Source organism: Perca fluviatilis, chromosome 6 (assembly GCF_010015445.1).
Source record: "Perca fluviatilis chromosome 6, GENO_Pfluv_1.0, whole genome shotgun sequence".
Classification (NCBI taxonomy): domain Eukaryota; kingdom Metazoa; phylum Chordata; class Actinopteri; order Perciformes; family Percidae; genus Perca; species Perca fluviatilis.
The window spans coordinates 8,209,079-8,235,434 of record NC_053117.1 but is presented as its reverse complement, the minus strand read 5'-3'; the positions used below and the strand labels follow the sequence as shown (position 1 = coordinate 8,235,434).

The 26,356-nt window shown below is 41.8% G+C and overlaps 1 protein-coding gene across 2 annotated transcripts; it reads left to right on the top strand.

The window, feature by feature from the left end:
• Positions 1-425: 425 nt before the first annotated feature.
• On the top strand, positions 426-21,489 carry rab35b (RAB35, member RAS oncogene family b). Of its 2 annotated transcripts, XM_039803059.1 has the most exons (6): positions 439-769; positions 3,493-3,543; positions 3,647-3,770; positions 13,923-14,047; positions 14,222-14,346; positions 19,032-21,489. In XM_039803059.1, exons 1-6 carry the CDS (start codon positions 718-720, stop codon positions 19,158-19,160), a joined length of 606 nt encoding a protein of 201 aa, XP_039658993.1. In that variant the 5' UTR covers positions 439-717; the 3' UTR covers positions 19,161-21,489. The 2 variants fall into 2 exon arrangements, with proteins under 2 accessions (XP_039658994.1, XP_039658993.1); XM_039803060.1 differs by lacking the exon at positions 14,222-14,346 and having other exon boundaries at positions 426-769; positions 19,032-19,138.
• Positions 21,490-26,356: the final 4,867 nt, after the last annotated feature.

Sequence of the window (26,356 nt, the reverse complement as noted above, 5' to 3'; positions counted from 1 at the left end):
AAATTGTCAGTACATGTGAGGATTATATGCAGACAAACCACATGAATAGAGCGGGATAGTTGGGAATTGCTAACCTCTGGGGGGTCTATAGCATCTTGTTTAGGGCTCTAAAACCACCATCATACTAAAAGTGACCCAGATTGATATATAAAGCAAAAGGTTTCAAATGTGTTTTATGTTGCTCGAACATTTTAATCATTCGCTATGTGATGGCATCATTCTGATTAGCTAGTGTAAATAGAGGAACGGGTAGATTTACCACATTCTGTGGTTGGCAGTGTGTATAGTAAAAGAAATGTAAAGGATCCTGCCATTTCTTGAACACTCCTTGTAGATGTAGTCAACATGACGGTACTATTGCCCTTCTAGTAGCATGAGTTTAATGTTCATCAATGGGATGGGACGCCTGTGCTGTAGCAGGAGCCTGCGCAGTGAAGCTGGGTCAGAGTTGGGTGCAGCTCCACCGCTCCACCAGAGAAGGAAGCGGAGTTTCCGGCTGTTTGCAGCGGAGGGAGAGGATTGCTGACGCCGCGAAACCCCGAGAAAAACGCAGCCAGCTCGGGGGGCTAACACTTTCTAGTATAGGTAGTGGTCATTTGCTTTCGTATCGGGGGATCTGGGGGCTGGTGAGTTTTTTTTTTTTACGATCCGTGGAAGTCGGACAGCAAACCGAGCAAAGAAGCGGCACAAGGCGGGGGTGAGCCACCAGCTACCGGCATGGCCAGGGACTACGATTACCTCTTCAAGCTGCTCATCATCGGTGACAGCGGTAAGCCGACGCCGGGGATGAGGGACGGGAAGTGGGCCTTGTCTTGTTGTTTTTTATTTAAGGGGAGAACAAGAAATGCAGCTGTAGGCCCGCTTCGATTCTATGTTGCTTTTACAACTTGTTTTTTTAGTTTCTGCATGGAAATGATTGGTGAAATGTACACATCCGCCATATTTATGTGGCGGTGACAGGGCGGAGGTTGTCTGTCCGGGCTGGGCATGTCAGCCGATCAGGCCGGATATCGCCTCCAGATCTTCGGGGTTTGCCTCTTGAAGGTTTTCCAGTCCTGGTCTCATATCGGCTCTAAGACATTTATTTTAGCTCTACAACAAAACATACACTGTAACCCAAATAACTGTACCGTGGTTCACATGCTCCTCTAATTTGTCCTATAGTTTGTATCGCTTGTTTGCTTTGTTAGCCCGATGGAAGTTAGGCTAACATTACACTTTCAGGCTTGGTTATGTTGCTAACGTTAGCTGGACTGAGACGCTAGTATTCTAAGAAGTTGTAGTCCTCATACATGAAATTAAAACTAGCCTGTTTGCTGCACGGTGTTAAGTCAACTAAGTTGGGTTGTTATTGAAATGCAGTTTGTTATTTAGCTAGCTAGCTAGCATTATGGTGCTAGCTTCTTAAGAGTGGAGGAATGCTGCACTGCAGTCTCTTAGGTTAGTTGCATCCAGCCAGTCAAAGTATAGTGAACTGAGACAAGACAGAGGTAATAAGTGTCAACTGTAGTATTAAGAGCGATATTCTAGTCAAGCAGCTGAGGTTCAAAGACCACTGAATATATGGTTACCTTGGCTGTGTTTAGCTTCTTTATTATGTTAAAACCCATGGCAAACAATGCCACAGGTAGATGGATAGATAATGTAAATATGTACAAGTGATAAGGCCTGCTCTTCTTGTATCTCCCCATTAAAGTGAGAACATGCCTTTTAATGGCTTCACCCTCAGTAGGATTGTAGCCTCAGCGTGCAGGACTGCTTTGTGGGCAATGATCTTTGCATTCATTGACAACCCAGATCCTGGCACTACCCCATCAGCTGGCTGCTCACAGTAGAGGGCAAGGCAGCACAGCAATCCCTTCACTGCCCCTTACACAGAGGCCAGTGTCCCCTCAGCTGCAGCATGGAAGTACAAGTGTTTGCAGTGCAGTGCACAGAGATTATATAGGAAAGATGCTCTGGCCTTTGTCCCACCGCGGCATGTAGACTGATGGACTGCTGCAATTCAGACATTTCACACTCTGGATCTCCAAGCTGCACAGAGTTTTATCACATCACTGGACTTATTTAGCTTTCGGTACATGCCAGGGTTTCCCCTACCATTATAAAGCTAAGGTGCAGCACCCAATCAGTTTTGGGCACCACCTGAGCTGAATGAAAGTAAAAAACTAACTAACTAAATTATTTTTTTCAGATCTAAATGATTGTAGTTGGTTCCCAGTGGACTTCTTCAGCAAGCTTTTTCAAGGTTATTTATTTATCTGCTCTAGCTTTTCCATCATTTTAGACACCGATTTGGTAATCAAAATGGTCCATAATCATGTGAAATTGCATTGAATAAACTTTTTTTTTTCTAGAGGACCACTAAATTCCCCACGAAATACATTTACCTCAGTCTTTCACAAACCCAGTGGAGAACACTGCATGCATGTGACATATCTGCTCATCACAGTGGTTTGCGTTTACATTTTGTTCACAAGTTCCAGGCTGCAAAAGTCGAACATGTAAACGTCATGAATAGTTTCATCACTGACCCCCTGAGCAATATTATTTATAAGCTGGGTGGCTAGACAGCAGGATGGAATATTAAAGCTTCAAAAGTACTAAATGATGATGGTCTCGCTTCTGCTTTGAAGCTTTGGCTATTGTTTGTTTGAACAAAACTCTGTAGCGTGGAGACCAGAGGAACCTGAGAGCTTTTTATGTTGGTACCAATCAAACATGAGATGACAATAACACAATAGGTAGGCTAAGTCACAAGGCTCCATATGTTGAGTTCCACCCCACCCCAGGCTGGGCAGCAGAGTCATTTTCTGTCTTCTGGCTGTAACCTGACAACTGATCTGTTGAAGACCGTACCGATCCCGCTTATCAATCTTCCTTTTTCATCCCACTCTCCTCCTCTGCTTTGTCCTCTCCTGGCATCTGTTATGACTGTTATTTCTTCCTAAAATGGCTATTTCTTCCTATTATGCACTATAATTTTATGAACCCAGATGGATAGACTTGTTCCATTTGTTGTCTTGCCTTTGTGGCTTCGACGCAAGCTTTCCTAACTGCTGCTGTTTGTTCTGCTGTTGCAGCGATTAAGGTACAAGCGTCATCAAATGTTTTAAATGAACATGTAGGGTGCAGCCTTGCTTACCTTAAATCCTTCAGCTTGTACACTGTGCAACAGGTACAACTTTGTCTCTATATTTTTGAAATAATTCATCTTTATGTAAAAGGATTACAGCAACTGTTCCGGTTGATGTCTTGTTTTTGGTTTGCAGCTGCCACGTGGTTACTCTTTGGTAGCTAGAATATAATATAAAAAAAACAAAACAACAACCTCAAACTCAAAAACATGTTTGTCCTCAGACAACTGTAGTTATTGTGTTTGAAAGCTACAAGTCAAAAATAAAGAATACACTCATTTTTTTTTTTTATTTCTTTTGGAAACCTGTTGGTTGGACTCTAAGCCTCATTCTGTGCTTGTGTTTTCGTCCTCAGGAGTTGGGAAGAGCAGTCTCCTCCTGCGATTTGCAGACAACACATTTTCAGGTGCGTGCTGCTTCTACCGTTAGCCACCGTAGCACCATTGCCAAGTCTACTTTGTTGTTGTAGCGTACTAACTTGATTTTTGTCGCGGCGTGCTTGTTTGCAGGTAGCTATATCACCACGATCGGCGTGGACTTTAAGATCCGGACAGTGGAGATCAACGGGGAGAAGGTGAAGCTACAGATCTGGGATACAGCAGGGCAGGAGCGCTTCCGCACCATCACCTCCACGTAAGTAGATCCACACACACGCACGCACACACAGACACAACAAGGTGAAGCTCAATATTTTCTTTCAGCAGTTGAATCTGAAAGCAAAAAAGGCTCTCTGCGGTCCTCAGATTAGGTTTTATTTGAGGAAGCAGTTTGTAGACAACTAGACTGAGTCGGTGCTGCGCTATGAAACTGGGTGGAATTCCCCACATATCCTAATTACAGATGTGAGAGGGGAGACTTGACTCGTACTGCAGCACTACATGACGGCAAAGGCCTTGGCGTCGTTACCCTCTTATGCTGTAGTTTGTGTCACACCGCTGTCCCGTGTTCTACAGCATCTGTGTGCCTCTGGGTTCACGCTGATGTATGGCAGTAATTTTGGTCTGTACAGGTGAATTGTTGGACCCACATTATTGTTGTATCATCCATCTTCTTCCAACACGAAAGCAGTGACTTCCCACTCGTGCAAATACATGTGTCCAACACGAGGCCTGTGAGCTCATTTTAAATCTAAATCCAAACATTTTTGTCCAGTTTGGCTTCAGCTGAGTCACAGCACAAAATCAAATGCACCACTCACTACTCTTAAATGAAAACACTTTTAATAGGGTGGAGACAGAAATCTAAGAGACAAATCAAAATCAAAACTATCAGCATGACCACTACCGCTACGTTTTTTTTTTTTTGTCATTTGGGGAAAAGGGTCCGTTAAACCCAAATCTGCATTAAAGGAGTGATAGAATGATTATATAGGGTACTTCACACTGTTCCTTAAGGTCTCCTAATAGGGTATGTCACATTGGTTGGGCTGAAAAATGCTATTTTATAGGCCCTTAACTACCCTGTGAATATGGCCCTATTTGTAACTAGAGTTTTTCTTCCAAATATGGTATGCTCATGAATATTTAGATGAGCTGCGCGGTGATTGGTTTGAGCGAACCACATAGAAACACATTGGAGACAAGACAGCAGGTCTCTTATTTCAGACACTGCAAAGTTACATTGTCTACTATTTCGTTATTAAATTTACTTCTGAGACTTTTTAATGCGAGAAATCAACGATATTAAGCTCAAAAATGTATGGCTAATTGCAAATTTGGTAAGACGTGTTGGACTTTAGGAGCTCCACACGTCTGACGAGAAAGCGGCAACCTCCATACCCAGTGAAAGTCCCCGTTTCTCGGATACTTACTACCGGGGCTCGGGGCTCCGCGGAGCTAGCCGGCTGCCAGTTGCCGGCATAACTAGAGTATATTTACAGTTAGAATTTCGTCACTCCACCTATATTACAGCTACCCCAAGGTCACATAAAGCTAACAATTGTGTCCGATTTCAATTTAATGCATTTTTGTGAACACGAGGGGTTTCGTTAGCTGCTAGTGTCCCTTCAATCCTATGTGTACAGATCGCGGCTAGTTAGCTACACTTTCGGCATAACTGGAGTATATTTACAGTTTGAATTTCGTCACGCCACTTATGTAACAGCTCCCTAAGGTCTTAACAAAGCTAACGCATGCATTTTTGTGAATTTTAGGGGTCTCCTTAGGAGGAGCTGCTAGCTAGGCTATGTGTCCCATTTAATTCTATGGGAAAAGAGCGTTGCTATACTTTTGGCATAACTATCGTATATTTACAGTTTGAATTTCGTCACAACACGTATATCACAGCTCCCTAAGGTCTTAACAAAGCTAATTTCAATTTAATGCATTTTTGTGAATTTTAGAGGTCTGTCAGGGCAGCCGCATTTGGTAGTCCACTAACCCAGAAATGGTGACTTTGCGCGGGTATCGAGCACCGTGGGTTGCCAGCCATGACGGAGCTCTATGTACCTCACAGCAGGCCGGTTTAGCCATACATTTTCGTAAAACGGCCCATATTTGACCTCTACATAGTTGATTTCTCGCATAAAAAAAAAGTCTCAGAAGTGAATTTAGTGGTAAAATAGCAGATGAACAATTTCTGAGATCTGCGCGACCTATTCAGAAGACTAACTGACCTCAGATCAGTTAGTGGCCTATGTAAATTTTGGGGCGTTACAAAGATAGAAGGTAGAGCCAAATAAGGAGTAGTTGAGAAGTTGACGTCGACTTTTAGCTTTGTTCAGATTCGCCCGTTTCCAGAGGCATTTCCAAATTGTGAGATTTGCAGAGGAAAGAGGTGTCAATGGGATTTTGAGCTTCTATGTGTGTGCTATTTACCCACCCGTCGTTAGTCAACTATGACAAGGTAAAATCGGTTTTGCATTGTATCACCCCTTTAACGGATTTTTTTTGACCACTTGAGGGCAGCAGAGGGAAATAACTGTCTCTTTGGCTGCTAAATGTTCCCCTCATAGACTGTTAAAAAAAACAATGAACGGAGCTTCCGGCTGTGAAAAGTGAAGCCAATGCGGAAGTGCCTTAAATCTGCATTCTATCTTATTTCCAGCTGGGGGCGACTTAAGTGGTTGCAAAAAAAAAGAAGTCGGCTTGTATAACACTACGGGAGAATGACCCTACTTCTCACTTGATTTATTACCTCCGTAAACATTTTCATGATGAGTGTATGGTCTCAATCACTAGTTTCAAGTCTACTTCAATACAGCACGATGTTCATTCTGTTAATGACGGTCCCATTAATTTCAACTGGACGATAAAGCAGGGAATGCTTTAAGGCGTGGCTTAGCAATGCCTAATCCGTGGCACTGTGTACATTTAAAATAGCCGTGAACTTGTTTTTGGGGTCCTGTCCATGTTTCCACCTTAAACTTTGACCCTTTCACTGTGTGTTTTCACTTCATCAAAGTTGATTGGAGCATTTTTGGTTGCCTAAAAATTTCTTGTTCAGCCCTCTCGTCCAAAATTCGTCAGTGACGGCCAATTTGCCAAACTCAAGGCTTCAAAATGGCACTCCGCTAAACCGCTGGGTGATGTCGCTGCTGCTGTCTCGCTCACATGTGATTGCTCTGCTGAAATATGGACTTACTGTTCAATTACTGGGCAATTAACATGGACTGGCTTGACATTAGAGCACAGATTTGACACCCATAATAAATAAGAGTTGTGCATCAATGGGCGGCTGCTCTCACTCTATGAAAAGACAGCGTCTGAGCAGCTCTGGTAGAAACAGCGTTGATGTGACCTACAGCTCAAATTGCTGTCATCTTACCCACTCACTCCTTCTTGACTTTGACTAAAACAGACAGAGGTTACACTTAATTAAAAGATATTAAACTGTCAATGTCTCAAGTTTTGTCCCGAACAGGGCCAGGAGAACAGATAATGTTAGGTAATTGATGTAATGTACTATCGCTGCTGCAGTGAGGACAATCGGAACACCAAAGTCACCCAGAAAGCTTGAAATCCTGTGCAGTGCTGACGCCTCAGCCCCCAGAGGAGTATGAGCGTCCTAGTTTGGGAGGACGGCTGCAAGTCGTCGTGCAGGAATCCCTCCACCAAGCAGGCTGGCCATAAGGCGAATTGTTCACTGTGCTGAAGTAGAGTGGCATGGTGCCTCATTAGGTCCTAAACCACTTTCCCCCGTGGAGCTGGATCATGGGCAGAGACCCGAGGCCTGTACTACGAATCAGGATCAACATGCCCTGGATTTATTTCCCGGCTTCACCTAACCTAACAACCGCGGTCCTGCATAAGCTGTGTCACGACAGTGGTTAACAACTAGTTAACGCGACCAATCGCAAACATCTACCAGAGCCGCATATTTTACATAAGAAGAGCTATACTGTACTATAATTCTACATAAATATGAACAACACAGACACGGTTTTACAGGCAATACGCAAAGAAGCCGACGCTGTTATGCCTAAATCGCAACGCTTATCCTTATCACTTCCCCATCAGTCAGGCACAAGATCTGATCTGATTTGTGCTTTCCATAAACTGTCGTTGCTTTAGCAACTAACTGTTTGCAACTAACTGTTGTTACAAGGTTTATTATTATTACAAGGTGATGTCTTGTTTTTGCAAAACCCAAAGATATTCAGTTCAATATGATATACAACTGGAAAGGAAATCTCCGTATTTGAGAGGTGAAAACGGCATTTTCTGCCATTTTTGCTTTAAAAATGAAAAACGATTAAATGATTATCAAAATAGTTTTGATTCATTTTTGTTTTTTTTCTGTCGATCGACTAATCGATTAATTACCTCTCCTGAAAGGGCAGATGAAATCCAAGAACGTAGTAACGTAGCCCAGGCGTGCTTGGATTTGGTACGTCACTCACTAATCCGTAAACCAATCAATTCAATTAAATGTTATTTATAGTGTCAAATCATAACCGAGGTTATATCGGGACACTTTACAGACCATTGACCACACTCAATAATTTACAGAGACCCAACAAACTTTTTATGTAGGAAAACCATGTTGAATAAAATATTAATCATAACAAAGTATATTTTCACATACTTTTAAGTGCTCATATTATGCTTTTTCCCTTTGTGTTATATATCTTTTTTGTGCATGTTATAGGTTTACAAAGTGAAAAAGTCCACTCCAAAGGGACTTACCATCTCCAACAGAAAACACTGTTCACCAACTGCTCCAAACAGCTCTATTGTAGTCCAGCCTTTACTTCAGAGACAAACATGGTCACTTTGTAACACACGTTATAATGCTCGCCTAGCTGCTAGCGTGGCACGCCCTCATACTCTGCTTCTGACTGGCTAGTAGTCCTTACCTAGGTACTGTCAGGGCACACCCTCATACTCTGCTTCTGACTGGCTAGTAATCCTTACCTAGCTACTGCGCATGTGCGACTCCCAACAAAGATGGAACAGAAGTGTGATGCCTCACTCTGTAGCTAAAACAGAGAGCTCAACACACAGGGTGAAAAGAGGAGCTGCAGCAATGTGCAGTACGACAAAAATATGGTGTTTTTTGAAAATTAAACCATGTCAACCTATCCTGGTACAACCTCTAAATACAATTATGAACCTGAAAATGAGCAAAATATGAGCACATTACACCATTTACACCTTGTTAAAATTTTAATTCTATTCTATTCTTCTAGTGAGTCCATGCTTTTATTCCGATGAGACATTTAGTCTCATTTTCATTTGCAAGACTGGTTTTTAAATTTTAAACGTTTCTCCACCTTGATGCTGTATCAAGTTTACACCTAGTATTTACTGTTCTGGGGCCATTAATATCATCATAATCAATCATAATGGGTAAACGGTCGAGACAGACAGGAAAAGAGGTGTGCGAGAGATGGACAATAACATTCAACAAATATCCCCAGTCGGATTCAAACCAGGGAGTTTGCGTTCACACGGTCAGCGCCTTAAACCCTTACGCCACAAGGGCCGAACGCTTGTACATACAGATCCATCCACGCCTGCTGTGTGGTGGCCTATTACTGCTGGACATTGGGAACACACACACACACACACACACACACACACACACACACACACACACACACACACACACACACACAGTAAGCCTGACAAAAGGGTCTTTGTGTTTGTTTGGCGAGTGCAGCTACAGTGGGGATGCTCCCTTTCTGATGCCTGGTGCACGGTTTGATGCTTGGCTGCAGGGTTACAGTTGACCTGTCCATCATCACATTCAGGTTTAGTTGTCTGTGTGGGACAGATGCTGGTCTCACTTCTGTTGGCTTTCCTCCCTTACGCTGGGTTTCCACAGGCAGCCAAAATAACTTTTTTTTGGTCGTCTTTTTCAAAACCTTTGTTGCTTTTCCCCCACGATGTTTTTGACAATTGTTTTCTGCGCCTTTTGACATTTTTGTCACTTTTTTTCCCCACGTTCGTTCCTAAAAAATAAATAAATAAAAAAAATAGTAGTAAAACATCCAAATTTAAAGAAAGTAGTGGGCTGATAATTTATTTTACTTGTGAAGAGTGTTGTGTGGAACAATCTGCATTATTTATCTGAAAATTTGGTTGAAAGAAACCCACTTTTCTGATAAAGAAATCTTTTAAAAATGGGTCAAATTTGACCCGAGGACAACACAAGGGTTAAGCAGCAAAGTGTATGACTGGAGTGGAAAACGTACCAAACAGTTATTTTAGGCGAGATATAGACCAGATGGTCCCCATTTCTACTAATTCTCCATTACTTTTAGCCTCCTGTGTTAACTTTTCTGGTTGCTTGCTAGTTATCCTGGACTATTACCTGCCCTTTGCACATTTTTATTCAGATTGCTTTATCTGATAATTAGCAATTCATTTGTACAATCTATCCCATCCATGTAGTAGTCTGGAAATCCAGACCCAAATCAGAAAGATTAAGGGTCTGGCACTGAGTAATGAAAATGGCCCAAATCTAGGGGCGGCACCAAGCATGCATTTGAAAATCTCACTGCACGCAATTGGATAACACTACGACCAATCACAACAATACACGGGGTGAAGTATCCAGAGCCCCATACGCTTAGCTACCAGCGGAGCTAACTGGTAGATTAAACTGTCGTCATGTGTTTAGTTCGCCTCTGGCCCGCCTATATCAGATACACCGATGTGATTGGTGCAGCTCGGCTACAAGGGCATAGTTAATGAGCATCATTACTCGATGCCAGAGTGACTCGCTGAGCAAATTCAAACTGTGCTCTCGCGAGAACTCTGGATTTCCAGGGTATCCATGTAGATCAAATACATATATCTAACAACAATCAAAACCTCTGCATGCCAGTGACAACACGTGCAATGGGTTGTGTTTAGTAGCCTGATAGATGAAGGAATAAAGGAATTTGCGTAGCAATTTGTTTCCCATGCAGCCACGTAGCCGTGCCGGCCTGACGGCGTAACTCAAAATTCACTAGAAAGTGCAGTCAGTTTGAGTTATTATATATTTCAGCTTTCTCAAACCACTTGTTTCTTCCACAGAGAGCTGACAGAGCCTGTATCAGGGCCATATTTAGTTCAATGTGTTATATGTCACTATTTTTGGTAGCCTACTGTACTTAAATAGCCAGTATGTACTTTATTTTCATTATTAATTGAACCCTCTATGTTTACAGGCTTGTGGTGATGTGCTAGGGCTGGGCGATAAAACGATAACGATATGTATCGCGATAGACACGTAATCAATATCAATAGAAAATGCGTTCGATAAAACGTTCGATAACTTGTTTTTCTTCTTCGGAAGAAACCAGAAGTTGCGAAGCAAGTTTGGTTGCATGAACAAAGGCACTCACTCTCTGGTAACCTAGCAACGTAGGGAGTGACACTCTAACAGCCAATCATGTAACAGTATCATGTTTGGTTGCGCCACATCGCTGTCTCGCTGTTGGATTCTACAATAACAGAACCGGGCGGTGTAGCGATAAGTGGAAAGTGAGTGCCGCAGCGAGCGAGGAAATTGTTGATAAAACAGGAAAAGTCAGTATGGCAGTTTGGGGATTTTATAAGTCTGACCGTCGTCCCCACCAACACTACCGCAAACTTGTTTTACCACCTTAGGCGCGCTCACACTTTGGAGCAACCGTATTCGCCAGCAACGTCCAACATCTGCAGCTGTTACACCGCACAAGCAGCAGACCGCCATGGAGAGGTACTCTGCATCAGCGCCTTACTAAACGCTACAAAGAAATAACGGAGGCAGACGTGCTGAGCACTGTCCAGAAGCCAGGTTACCAACCTAGCACTAAACCTGCAGAAAATTGTTCTTCTCAGGTTTCAGGTTTCTCTATGTTTATATTTAACACTTTGCACCATTTTATTACACCTTATTAAGCAGTTCTTACTTATTCTTTCTTCACTATGATTTTAGACTTATGTTTACATTTTAATTATTTGAGTGATTTCCATGGTTGTGTTGACATTTCTGCTTTTATAACTGAGGGGATTATAATCAGAGGAAGGTTAAGTTTAAAATAAAAATGTTTAAATTTAATATATTTTTCTCCTGGTCCTTATTTTAAATAGGTCATAAAAAATATCAATAATTATCGATATAGACCGATATGAAACACTTATATCGTGATACAGTTTTCAGCCATATCGCCCAGCCCTATGATGTGCAATGTGCTATAGCTGCCCAAAAACAAATCTATGTTTGGTACTGCCAATTTGTTTTGTTTTGTCATGGTTCATGTGTGCAATAAACATTACACTTCGTGAGAAAAAAATTGTGGCAGAGAATCGTGATATCAATTCTAAGCTAAAACCTTTTTTCCCCAGAATCGTGCATGCCTACCAGCAACACAATTGAAAAAGTTAGAAGACTCGATACAAGTAGAGATGCACCGATTACTTTCTAGGCCGATTCCGATTTTTCTTTGAGTTAGGCCGGTCGATAAAGATTTTAGCCGATTCTGTAATCATTTTTTAATACATTTTTTACACCACATGCAAATATTTATTTACTATCTTTTCTTTAATAGAACATTTTGCATAGAACATTTTTTGAACAGATAATGGATCACTATAAAATAGAACTATATAAATTGCTCCTGGTGTGGGAAATTCACGCACATCTGAAGTGCAATGTCAGAACCATTTCCTTCTTTTCACATCCAATATCCAACAAATGTTTTTTAGATTTTTGGTTTTTGGTGTCGTCCTGTTTTGGTGTTGCATATTGCAAACTTGTTATCTTCTGCACACACACTGAAGAATTTCCAAACAGCTGACATGTTGCAGGTTAATTCTCGAGGTTCCCTACACATGTGAGAATAGCGCGGACACGCGCTTCACACCGCTGTGCTGTCGCGTCCGTGTGTGTCGTCCTTGAGAACTGTAGCTCATATAACTTACGTTGTCAGTTAATCTTAGCGTTGACCGGCATGAAATCGGCATATGTCAGACTGACCTGCCGGTCACCGGTCATGGCCGAGCACGTGATAACCGGCCAATTCCGGTCACCGGCCGGTCTATCTCTAGATACAAGTTTTATAGAAGTTCCATAAAAGTTCCCTGCAGACACAGAAAGAGTTCAGCTTCCTTAGCAGATGAATTGTCTGCTGTGACTATACAGTCTGCGTTCACGAGTTTCAGCTGAGAGTCAAACACTGTTCCCAGATATTTGTATTCCTGTACAATTTGTACATAGCCTGGTTGACACCAGACCCACTCTAAATGAGAGTGGGTCTGGGAAAGGTTCATTGACAGTTCATTTCCAGAGGGGCTTCACCAACGGACGCCACTCAAATGCCTTTGGGCTCATTGGATAGTCCTTCAACCAATCAGACCAACGATCCGGGTGACGCTTTTCACATCCAACAAAAAAAATGTGATTCTGGTTTTTGGTGTCGTCCCTCCACGCCCTACTGTCTCCTTGCAGGTGTTGCATATTGCTAACTTGTTATCTTCTGCACACACGCTGAAGAATTTCCAAACAGCTGATATGTTGCAGGTTAATTCACGAAGCTCCATACATGTGCAAGAATAGCGCGGACACGCGCTTCACACCGCGAGCGGGTACACGCGAAGTTGAAAGAAAGGAAAAAGAGACTGTGTCTCTGTCCGTGTGTGCGTGCGTCCTTGAGAACTGTAACTCGTATAACTTATGTTGTCAGTTAATTATAGCATTGACCGGTATAAAATCGGCATATGTCAGACTGACCTGCCGGTCCCTGTTCATGGTGAAGCACGGCTTCGGTAACCGTCATGTTGAATGTAAACAAAAAGCTGCTCGCCGTCGCTGCGCTATCCTCGTCGCGTAAAGCCCGCCTCAACAGTTGTGATTGGTGTAAAGCCCGCCTCAGCGGTTGTGATTGGTGCCTCAATTTTGAGGACATTGGAAATGGGTTTGAATGGGCTCTTCGCCAGACTGACTTGCAGAGCAAATCTCAAATTTGCCGGAAGTTCGTCAGGGTTTACCCAGGCTAATTTGTACATCTTATACTCTATATATCCTAAACTTTTGCACACTAATCCATACAGCCTCTTTTTTATTAAATGTTAAACGTTACATTGAACACATTTGTTGCTGTATTTGTTTATTTCATATTCATGTTTAATATGTTTATGTATGCACCAACACCAAGGCAGATTCCTTGTGTTACTTACTCTGCAATAAAAAAAAATTCTGGTTCGGATTTTTTTTCCTATTCTTTTTTTTATGCACTTCTCAGCGTTGTGTTCAGGTGTTCAAGCTGACACAATATGTGTGAATATGTTTTAGTCAAAATTGTAATTTCTGGGACTCCCCTGAGTTCCCTGGTGTCCAACGCTGACTGTCTCTCTCCGTCTGCCTGTTCAGATACTACAGGGGGACGCACGGGGTCATAGTGGTATACGACGTCACGAGTGCCGAGTCCTTCGTCAACGTCAAACGATGGCTACATGAAATCAACCAGAACTGTGACGACGTGTGCCGAATATTAGGTGAGCTTACGCCTTTCAGTGTTCCCGAAAAAGTCCGGGCACATCTCGGGCACCCTTCACCTTTTTAAAAATAGACTCTACCCTTGAATCTAGTGAAAAATTAGTTCCTGTTTGTTTTGAGTCCAGACAGTCCGTTACTGTTACATCACCCCGGCAACATTTTCGTTTTTTCAGTGGGAAACAAAAACGACGACCCCAACTCCAAGGTGGTCGAGACGACCGACGCGCAGAAGTTTGCAGAGCAGATGGGAATCAACCTGTTTGAGACGAGTGCAAAAGAGAACATCAACGTCGAAGAGGTAAGTCGTTGTTTCTGTCGTCTTGACTGTGTGCTGACCAGTGTTGGGCAAGTTACTCGGAAAGTGTAATATATTACTCCTTTAAAAAAAGTAATACTATTACTTGCTCCCTTTTTAAAAGCCAGCCGCTTTTGTACCTTGGCGCATCGCTATTATGATGGCGGATTTGGTTAGAGAATTTTCAGGAGAAGAAGCTGATCTGGCTCGTGTGTGAAGTGAAAGCGCGCAAGCGGACCATACATGGAAACGATCGCTTTCCGCTACCATAAGATAGCAATACGCCAAGAATGCACCTGAACACGCCTCCCTGTAAAGACCATCACGCCCATGGGCGCTCAGATGGGCGCAGGTGCATTTGCTATTTAAACGACGCGGGCGCTGGACGGGAAATTGACATCTGTATCGGTCTTGCGTCAGGCTTTGCGCTGCGCCGGGTGCAAGATAGGACCCTGAATCTCAGTTTTATTGTCTAGAGTCAGCCAGTACCGGACTCTCCATGTGATTTATTTAAATAACAATTTTTTTTGAAGCAATTTTGTTAATTGGGGTTTCATTTATACATACATGATACACATTTTTGTTTATCAAATTGTCAGAAATAACAGGAAAATGCATAGATTTCTGCCAAATAAGGTAACATTGCCTTTACTGTACGCGGAGCGATCATGCTTACTGCCGTGCGTCGCCCCCCCAAAGGCCCACTCTGAGCCAGGAAAACCCTTGATTACTATATTACCTTCGCGGCCCACCCTTCCAAAAAAAAAAAAAAGGAGTCAACAATCAGCCAGCATAACTGCAGACATTCTGCTGACATTCAGGCTGTTACTGCGTGATGCGAAGACTATCGCACATTTACATAGGCTTATTACGTTTTTGTTTTTTTTGTCGAGTTGTTTCACATAAACTTACATAATGAATACTACCTGGCGATCCAGATTTCCACAACCATCGTAACCCGCTGTGCCTGCGTGCGCAAGGCAAGAGCGGAGAAGGGACGCTGCTCTGCTCACAGTGACATGTTGGATGTCATCGACGTTCCCACCCGGATCACAGCCTTTTTATATAATGACAATACTTCCTGCTGTTGGAAGTATTCTTCTTTCCGTCGTCCTTCGTTTGGCTTTTTGGCTAGTAGCCGACGTGACCTGCCCTGGCCCTGACCTGCCGCGCGCTAAATTAAGTCATCATATAAGAAAGCCTACCTTGGGCAAAAAAAATAAATAAAAAATCACATTTGGGTAACACAGCAACTTGGATTAGTAACTGTAATGAAATTACTGTTTTGGAAATTGTAATCCCTTACGCTACTCTATCACTTTGGAAAGTAGTCTCACTTTGCCAGACCTTCCTCCACCGCGCCGCTGCGGAGGAGGGTCTGGCTAGTCCACACAGCATTCCGGGATGGGAGAAAAACGCGCTCTGGTTTGTTGGCATTTGTTTAAACCAATCACAATCGTCTTGGGCAGCGCTAAGCAAACTTGTTTTGGTGGAACATTGTGTACGTTCAAAAGTTGTTTTAGTCGTGCAAAAGAAAAAACCCAGTTTGGACAGATAGTCTAGCTAGCTGTCTGGATTTACCCTGCAGAGATGTGAGAAAAGGTTAACCATAGTCGACCAGAGTTTAAAATGCCAACACAAAGGAAGCCCAAGGCAACGGAAATCCGGCCTATATGAGTGAACGGAGCAATCCCGGAAGTGGAACGTCGTGGATATAGACTATGTGGAAAGTGATATATTACTGAGTAATGTGTTAGTGCCCAACGCTGGTGCAGACTGACGTGTTTGTGTGGAATGGTCTCTGGGACATGTCTGGTATGCATGAATGAATGAGGCAGCGTGTCTGAATGCTGTGTAATACCTGCGGATCAGCAGGCTGTCTCAGGGTGCTCACTGTGCTCTGGCTTATTGTACACAGCATTCCTTGAAGCAGTGGTTCCCAAACCTTTTTCTGCAGGGCCCCCCTTTTATGTAGATACAAATATTTTTTTTTTAGTGATATAACATAATACATAGGCCTATATGCTAGGGCTACACGATGAATCTAATCGCATTCGCGATGTCATGCTGTGCGATTACATAACCGCGAAATCAGTAAGCGAAAAGGTGTGCTGCGTGCACTGCAGTCTCCACGTCGTAACGCCTGTCGCTTTGCCAACTGTATTGGCAACAGATGAAGCCACATTGTCTTGAGAAGCTTGTTTTACTGGTTACTCTTAACTCCCTTTACATGGTCTTTGCTGCCTCTTCGTCCTCTCGCTTTTCCCTCTCACAGCCGCCACACTAGTCGCACGACGTACGGTGTCGGACAAGGCTCGGCTGAGCTCGGGGAACGCGCCAACGTAGGAATTTTGAATGTACGACGTCCGGTGTGGGAGTTATAGAGCAAAAACCCCCCTTTTAGTTTTTATAGCGCCACCTGCCTGTGCTGTTACAATGATTTTGATAACCTTTTATCATGAGGGTCCACAGAGTCTACATGCACATTTTCGTGCAGATCGGACTCACGTCCTAGGGGGAGTTCACAAGTAGTTTTCGCATTTATCAGTCCTTCCAGAAATATTTGGAGTTTTTTTTGCGAATGTTGCGGGCAAAAATCCTTGATTATGCGGCACGTTTTCTTAAAAAATGCGGGATATTTATGCAATTTTATGTTTTATAATAATAAAGAGGCGAGGTTTACTTCATAGGCTGGTGTACCTGTGTCACATGACCGTGATTATAACCACAAGATGTATTCTGGGATTCAATCAAAACGTGAATTTGTTTGCAAAAGTAATCGCAATAATTTCGGAGACAATTAATTGTCCAGTCAAATTTGGAATTGTTACAGCTCTAGTTGGCTCCTTAGGGTTTTGTGGTCACCTCCTGTGGCGATTTGGTGTAGCTTCATCGTCTGCTTTACACCTGACAGTCCTTTTCACAAACTTGTTTTGCAGCAGAACCCCCCCCCCCAGTTTTTTTTTTTACATATCAAACAAACATCAAGGTATTAGTTAGCTAACTGTAGGGTTGCTTTATCATTTTTATACCTGCCAAGGCTAGTTCGTTTGTCGTTATGCTAAGCTAAGCTAAGCTGTAGCTTCATATTGTACAGGCAACTATCAGCAAGAATAACCCTATTTCTCGAACTGTTCCTTTTTAATGCTATGTAATTGCTAGGATGTTGATGGCTTTGGTGGGACACTTCGAACTGATTTCAGTAGGGATCGACCGATACTGGTTTTTCATGGCCGATACCGATTTATTAGTAGTTAATGAAACGGATATTTGGAACCGATGTGCATTTACAGTGAAAATGAAAATCTTTTAGTCAAAATGAAGATTTTGGAAGGTAACAAACTCCGACACAAAACTTTGTTTCAATGCTTTGAGCAATTATTTAAAGGTCCCATGGCATGAAAATTTCACTTTATGAGGTTTTTTAACATTAATATGAGTTCCCCCAGCGTGCCTATGGTCCCCCAGTGGCTAGAAATGGTGATAGGTGTAAACCGAGCCCTGGGTATCCTGCTCTGCCTTTGAGAAAATGAAAGCTCAGATGGGCCGATCTGGAATCTCCTCCTTATGAGGTCATAAGGAGCAAGGTTACCTCCCCTTTCTCTGCTTTCCCCGCCCAGAGAATTTGGCCCACCCATGAGAAAGAGAGAGACATCATGGCTTTCAAACGAGCAAAGTGGCAGTTGGTCAAGGCCACCCCCCCCTCCACCTTGCCCCCCCTCTCTCCTCAGACACAGAAATGGCACGTCCTAAGGAAAGCTCATTGTGGGACTGGCTCTAGTGGCTGTAATTCTGCACCAAGGCTGAAATTCGGGAAAGAGACTTCAGATACAGTATTAGGGGACCACTAAGGCCTATATAAAAGAGACTTCAGATACAGTATTAGGGGACCACTAAGGTCTATATAAAAGAGACTTCAGATACAGTATTAGAGGACCACTAAGGCCTATATAAAAGATACTTCAGATACAGTATTAAGGGACCACTAAGGTCTATATAAAAGAGACTTCAGATACAGTATTAGGGGACCACTACGGCCTATATAAAAGAGACTTCAGATACAGTATTAGTGGACCACTAAGGCCTATATAAAAGAGACTTCAGATACAGTATTAAGGGACCGCTAAGGTCTATATAAAAGAGACTTCAGATACAGTATTAGGGGACCACTAAGGCCTATATAAAAGAGACTTCAGATACAGTATTAGGGGACCACTAAGGTCTATATAAAAGAGACTTCAGATACAGTATTAGGGGACCACTAAGGTCTATATAAAAGAGACTTCAGATACAGTATTAGGGGACCACTAAGGTCTATATAAAAGTATCCAAAGAGCACCATGTCATGGGACCTTTAATAAATAAGAAACTTTCAACATAATACCCAGTAACAGAGAGTCAGATAGCGTCGTGGGCGGGACATTAAATCAGACTCAGTGGTGAGTGAAACCGAAGCAGAGGGACAGACACAGAGCTGTAGCGGAGCCAAAGTAGCGCCCTTTTTAATTAATTAACTTTATTGGTTATCAAGCAAATAAAACGCTGATACAGATAATCTGCAAACTGCCAAAAAAATATGATTACGATAATGGGCATATCCTTAGATTTCAGCCCCAGTTGTTGTTGTTATTTGAGCCCGTCTTGTTGCTGTACTCACCACCCGGCTCCCGTTTGTTCTTCTCCTGCAGATGTTCAACTGCATCACCGAGCTAGTGCTAAGAGCCAAGAAGGAGGTGCTCGCCAAGCAGCAGCAGCAGCAACAGAACGACGTGGTCAAACTCACCCGGAACAGTAAACGAAAGAAAAAGTGCTGCTAGCAAACTCGAAGCCATCCACAAAAAAAAAAAAAAAAAAGGCCAGCAGGGTCTTTTTTTTTTCTTTTTTCTTTTTTCTTCCCTCTTCACACATGCATATACACAAGCTGGGACTCAGAGCATCTAAATTAAAGAGCAGATAAAGATTTAATAAATATACGGTGAAAGATGAAAAAAAATAAAAAGAAAAAGGAGAAAATAAAAAAGTCCCCTTTGGACAAACTAATCATGAAGACTACAAAACAAGTGTACAGATTTTATTAGACGTCAGATCAAGTTTTATTTGGAATTCAGCAGACGGGCACTATTGACCTGAGGTCCTCCTTTTGTTAAAGGATCTGCGAGCTGACAAGTGAACGCCACAATGCTCCGATTTCTCTCCACATAACCCCCCACACACACACACACACACACACACACACACACCCACCCCCTCCGCGACTCAGTATCTCAGCCCTCCTTCTCATTCCACTGCACACGGGACATTCAGAGTCACGTCAGACTCTGCACCTGAGGAGGAGGAGGGTTTCACCTTTTTTCTGGATTTTTTTGTTTGTTTCTTTAATAATTTTATTTGTTTTGGGGGTTGGTTGGTTGGGAGGTGTGTCTGAGTAAGAGTGGAGGTGTCACCACCTCTCTACCGTTTCAACATTTCAGACACCTGTGTTACCACAGCTCACGCTAAGAGATCATGAACTGCTAGATTTTTTTTTTATTATTATTTGACTTGTTGCGAGGGGGGGGATCCCACAGATGATGATGACAATTGGTAGACGACCTATAGCAACTAATCCATGGACAGAACTGGTGACTTCTCGTGTTTATTTTTTTTGTCTATATTTTGCCAAGCTTTCCCACCCTCTCCCCTCTAACCTCCAATAGTGCTGAGCCAACAGTCTTTTTTTTCTTTTTCTTCTTCTTCTTTTTTTTTTTTTCTTTTTTAAAGAAGCAGAGCAGTTGAACCGCTCCTGGAGCTCTTGGATGTCCGGCCTCTGAAAGCACCGTTCACCATTCAGTCTTACTACTGCTTTCAGACTTTGCTTTTTAAATCTTTTCCTCAATATTTTAAACAAAAAAATAAAAAATAAAAACAATGATACTGCCAATATTATAGAGAAAAAATAAAAAATATTAGGAGCTCAGTGGCGCCTCTCGTTTGACTTGGTGCCATTGTGGCCCCTGGTTGGCCATGAGGCAGGGGGAATCGGCATGAGGGGAACCCTCAGGAAGTGCTTGGGGGGGCTGCCCTCCCCTCCTTCTCCCTATTTCCCTCTGTACTTCTGCAGCCACTGGCCACCCCCCCGACCCCCCAAACCACCCACATATCAGCAGCTCACACAGCTCCGGACTCACCTCCTGCATTCGGTCCTTCGAGGGGCACGACGGGGACTCTTACTCTGGAAACTGGCTTCTCGTAGTCGTCGCGGTGATCTCCAATCCATAGCAGACTGTGTATTTTCTTTTTTCTTTTCATTTTTTTTTTCTTGCCCTTGCATGTAACACTTTGTTTGAAGGGGTATGTAAAAGGTAATGCCTGACTTGCATTTAGACTGTCAAAAGATTTACTGTATTTTCTCAGCTTGCAGAATATTTTCAACAGTTGACATCAGACTTTGAAACATTAGTCATGTATTTTTTTTTTTCTTCACACACAACCCCTCTCTACCTGTTCAATTAAAGTGTTACCGCACAGTGTTTTTTTTTTTTTTCTTTCATTTTTTTTTTTTGGCATTCACAATGAGAGTGTGGCAGACAGTGGGACTGATGATGTACAAAGAACAAAACGAGGGATGAACTGCAGCGCTGGATCCCCGTGTGTTCGGGGGCCTGAGCTCCTCTCCCTCTCCACGTGCACCGCCAGGGTTTGTCAAGAGGCCCGAAGCATCGTACAATGTCTATAACTGACATATTTTTGTTCTTTATTTTTGAATTGGGAGAGTAATAAATGGAAAGAGCTATAGATGTTGGCTGAGCTTCTGTTGGAAACATTTAGTTTTCGGACTCTGGGCAGACTCCAGGCAGCCAGTTAGGGATCCTGATACGCCTCCAGGGCCTAGATAAGGTGTCAAATCTCACACATTATGATTTCTATTCATTACGTGTATGTATATATAAATATATTTGTGTGTTTATATTCCGTATATAACATTACACACATAATTGGCACACCAAACTGTGCATGTGTTAACATGCCCCGTGTGCTATGGTTGAAATACACTCGTCAGCTGTGGTTTGCTGTACACTGGAGAAAAAGAGATGTACTATTCATTTTTCCCTACATGAATTTAATCAGTAATAAAACGTTTTAAAGGAATAAATATTTGACACATAATGACTGATCTCATGTGTCAGTGATTTTGAGACTTGGTCCTAACTTCATTTTAAACCTGTGTCTTTTTTTTTTTTTTGCTTTTCTGTGAATAAAATTTTATGTGAGGAAGTGTGAACTGGTCTTTTGAAGCCTCTTGTTGCTGTCTGTCTCAGTGTTACACAGGGAATCAATCGGAGTCATGTTTCAGGAGAGGAATTCCGGTTTTCACCCTTAGCAGCAACACGTTTGAAAAAGAAACTAATTAAATCGGGATGTTTTTGTCTTCCATTGTCGTCCCTTGCTCTCACCACTTAAAACAGGGTTTCCGCAGGGTCTTAAAAAGTCAAAAATTTCTAATTTTAGGCCTTAAAAAGTATTACATTCGTTGAAGTGTTGTAGGTCTTACATAATTTTAAACCGGTCTTAAAATGCTCCTACGTCCATGCAACGATGCCCATTAGAAAAAGGTATTTCAATAAGCATTAGCATTAGCTTTTATTCCATGGTGTTGTAGTTCTCTTTCACTATAGTCCAAATATAATTGCTGTATATGAACTGAATATTATTACTCCATGTTGCTTTTATTCAATTTGAATACATTCATTTACTTTTGTCACTCTGCATTTCGTTGTGCTTTATTGTCGTGATATAGGTCTTAAATGTCATTCATAAAGGTATTAAAAAGGTCTTAAAAAAAGTCTTCAATTTGACTTGGTGAAACCTGCAGAAACCTTGTATTAACTGTTTTCCACACGTCACTGCTAACTTCCCACCTGCTTTGTTGGTGGATGGAAAGGCAGGCAGGCAGGTTTTTACATTGTCAGTACAACCTTATCAAACAGTGGATGGATAGGGATAAGAATATGTATTCTTTAAATAATTCATGAAAAAGTCAACCTTTGTATCATTTGAGTATCATTTGAAAATGTTTGTTACTAAAATAAGACCTTTAAAATTTTTTTATATAAACATGCTGGGGAACAGATGGGGTTGTATAGGGAATCTAAAGTTGATAAGACCTTGGATTATTTTGGATTGGTCTTGATTATTTTATGTTTTTAGTTAAATTAGCCTTTGGGTTGTTCTAAGGTGCCATTTAGGTTGATTTTAGAAAGAAATTGCATTACATCTGTTTAATTCTTTGTGCTATCTTTCGGTTTCCCAGTTACTTGTTGTTAGTGCTGCCTATCTTGGCCAGGACACGAAAGAGATGTTTAATATCAATAAGGCTTTTCCCGGTCAAATAAAACATCTTTTTAGCTCTCTAACTCCTCAGGAAGACTTGTCCAATCAATGGTTTTAGTTTGGGAATGTTTGTTACTAAAACAAGCCCTTTTTTTAATCTTTAGTTTGGGGAATATAAACATGCTGGGTGAACACATGAATGGGGGATGGGGGGGGTATTGTAGAGGGAATCTACAGTTCAACAGACCTTTTTCACAGACATTTTGATTTTTCAAACAGGTGTAACTAATAACGTTAATTGCTGGTCGTTAATGTCCGTAATTGTAGGCCTAGTTTAATATGCAACTTCATTTTATACAATATATGTAGTAGGGGGTCCCTGCTCATTCTGTCTTTAAATTAAGGGGTCCTTGGCTTGAAAAACGTTGAAGACCCCTGGTCTAAGGTTAATCCAGTACTTGTAATTGTGCGTGGCTTCTTTTGGTATGTATGTCTACATTTGTCTTTAGAACACAGGTGTAAAGACAGAAATGTTCCCTGATTTGGATGAGAATAAGACTGATGCAATATTTGACCCATAAGCTCGATGCAACAGACACATTTTGGACCGTACTCACAAAATACTGAGATTGGACACCCGGCTCTGTCTGCTAGCTTCAGAGACCACTGCATTTATTGCCACTACTTGCAGCCATTCCCTGGAATGTGAATATAAAAAAAGACTAAGCTCTACAGCCATGCAAGCAAGAGCTTTGAGCTAAATGCTAACATCAGCATGCTAACACTCTCATGACAATGTTACCATGCAGATTTAAGCAGGTCATATTTACCACCTTTACTTGAGTTTAACATGTTAGCATGCTAACAACTGCTAATTAGCACTAAGTACAAGTTTCATGGCAATTCATCCAGTAGTTGTTGAGACATTTCACTCAAAGACACAAATATCAAGGTGGCACTAGAGGAAAAGTAGGGGATCAATAAAATCATTTGGATTCATCAGCTGGGAACCATTAACATCTTAGCTACATTAATGCTGCGTTCCAGGCAACCCGTAACTCGTTTTTTCTCAACCTTCTACCCGTGAAAGTGCCCTGCAACGGCAGTCAAACCCCTAACTGACTACTACTTACAGTTTTTGACGTCACACAGACATAAACAACAATGTCGACCCCTTTTGATGCTGTACAGACGCCGGTGATTAACGGTGAGAAATAGAAATAAATAGGCAACGTAAAGTAATTCCGCACATTGTAATCAAAACAATACACATACAATTGTATACTACTACAGGTTATGTTTATTAAATGAAGCCCAAAATATGTCGCCGACTAGAAATCGCTAGTATCAGCTAACGCTAGCTAACGTCAACGGTAGGTAGCCGCTAGCTAACGCTAGCTAGAAGGGTTTGTCGTGTCTTTGCCTGCAACGCTACCAACTCGTGAGTCGTGACTTGAAGTCATAACTTACGCGCTAAAAATGGTGTCTGGAACGCAGCATTAGTCCCAGTCCACCCAGTACCGGGCTAACCTTCTATGGAAGAGGGTTAGAGTTCTGAATTTAAAGTCAGAATTCTGACTTTTTCTAACTTTCTGAGTTGTTGTTTTTAAAAAAAATAAATAAATAAAAAAAAATGAATCTGAATTCTGACTTTAAACTCAGAACTCAAATACATTTTTTCACGTGAATCCTCTTCCGTAAAACCTTCACCTGGTGGCGCTAGAGGAAAAATCAGAGGGCTCCATGGATATCTGCACCAGATTCCATGCCAATCCATCTGATAATTGTTGATCTATTTCAGTTGGGACCAAAAGTGGTACAGCAACTGAAATTAACCTTAATGAAGCCACACCACTAGCATGGCTACTAAAAGATCTTCATTCAAACATATGCATTTTTATAAATATTGATTTCATTCAAACCTATTTGACTTTTTATAAAAATCCTTCTTTGTGTTAATGCATTATAACGACCAGCTGAGATGACAAGAAGACATTGTGATAGGTTTGCTCATGTTGTGATACTATTGGTCTGAGCTTCTTACAGCTGCTCATTCAGTTTGCTTGTGTGCAATTCCGTATTATAAAACTGCTATTGTTTTATTCTTTGCAGATGATGGTGTTCTCGTATTTCAGCGGGAAAGTTAGAAGCATCATTAGCTTATTTACAACACGCCCCGACTGTGAGAACCACAGAAGGGAAGCATCTGTATTTCAAAGCCAAGTCAGGGGAGACAGGAAGATTGTAAAGTATTTATTTGTACAAAAAAATCCCCCAAAATGCTAAGAAAATTGCATGATAAATAGTTTGAATAGTTTGAAGCATTCTGAAAACAGTGCCGTTAGTCAGTGGTGAATGGAAGCACTCACACGGAGCACAATGAGCCCACCGAAAGCACTAAATTCCAAAACAACATCCGACCAAGTCGAAACGAGCAACAGAAAACACACTCGATGGCATGTCCGTCTGTCACTGCACTCGACCCACAGCGGCAGCATCAGGATGTTTACCACAACGACACGCAGCAGGCAGCATTTGAGAAAATGCTTTCAATTAAAAAAATGAATCAGTACAGTCTACAGTGTCGGAGTGTTGTCTTCAACAAGACAAACAGTCAAACAAGAAACAAACAGTAATCAGGACATAATGTGGACAGAACCAAATATGTTACAATGTGTTTTTCTAACAAAAAAAATTGAAGTGAGACAAATTACAGTCTGGTTATATTACGGCAGGAGAGACTGGTGTTTAATCCAAGCTTGCTGCAGGCCGCAGTATCTTTCCCTCACCTGTCAATCAGACAATGGAAAACATGGATTTGAAGGTTCAGTGTTTGAATCCAACCACTCTCACACTTTCCCTTCAGACAGGAGCAGTCAAAGAACTTGCTAATAAGGCACCCTTTATAAAGAGTTAATAATAATAAAAAAAGATTCACTAATGCCTGGAAGCTTCTGAAGTATGGCTCAGCGATATGACGATATATCTCGTCAAAAATATGTCTATCGTATGTATTTTTTTTAGATTTTTTCAATCGCAAAGTAAAAAAAAAAAAAATGCGTTCATTACGGCAATTTTATGTCATTTGGACAACGGTTTACGTTTTGATCCTTGCATGTTATGTTCATTTTGCACGAACGTTGCAGAACGTCAGGTATTTAATTCACACAGGAGGATACAAAGTAGGCTTTAGCCTTTGGTTATTTCATATGGACTTTTTATATGTTGACGTACCAGAAAACATGCTATATCGTGATATATACAGTACAGGCCAAAAGTTTGGTGACACCTTCTCATTCAATGCGTTTCCTTTATTTTCATGACTATATACATTGTAGATTATCACTGGAGGCATCAAAACTATGAATGAACACATGTGGAATTATGTACTTAACAAAAAAGTGTGAAATAACTGAAAACATGACTTATATTCTAGTTTCTTCAAAGTAGCCACCCTTTGCTCTGATTACTGCTTTGCACACTGTTGGCATTCTCTTGATGAGCTTCAAGAGGTAGTCACCTGAAATGGTTTTCCAACAGTCTTGAAGGAGTTCCCAGAGATGCTTAGCACTTGTTGGCCCTTTTGCCTTCACTCTGCGGTCCAGCTCACCCCAAACCATCTCGATTGGGTTCAGGTCCGGTGACTGTGGAGGCCAGGTCATCTGGCGCAGCACTCCATCACTCTCCTTCTTGGTCAAATAGC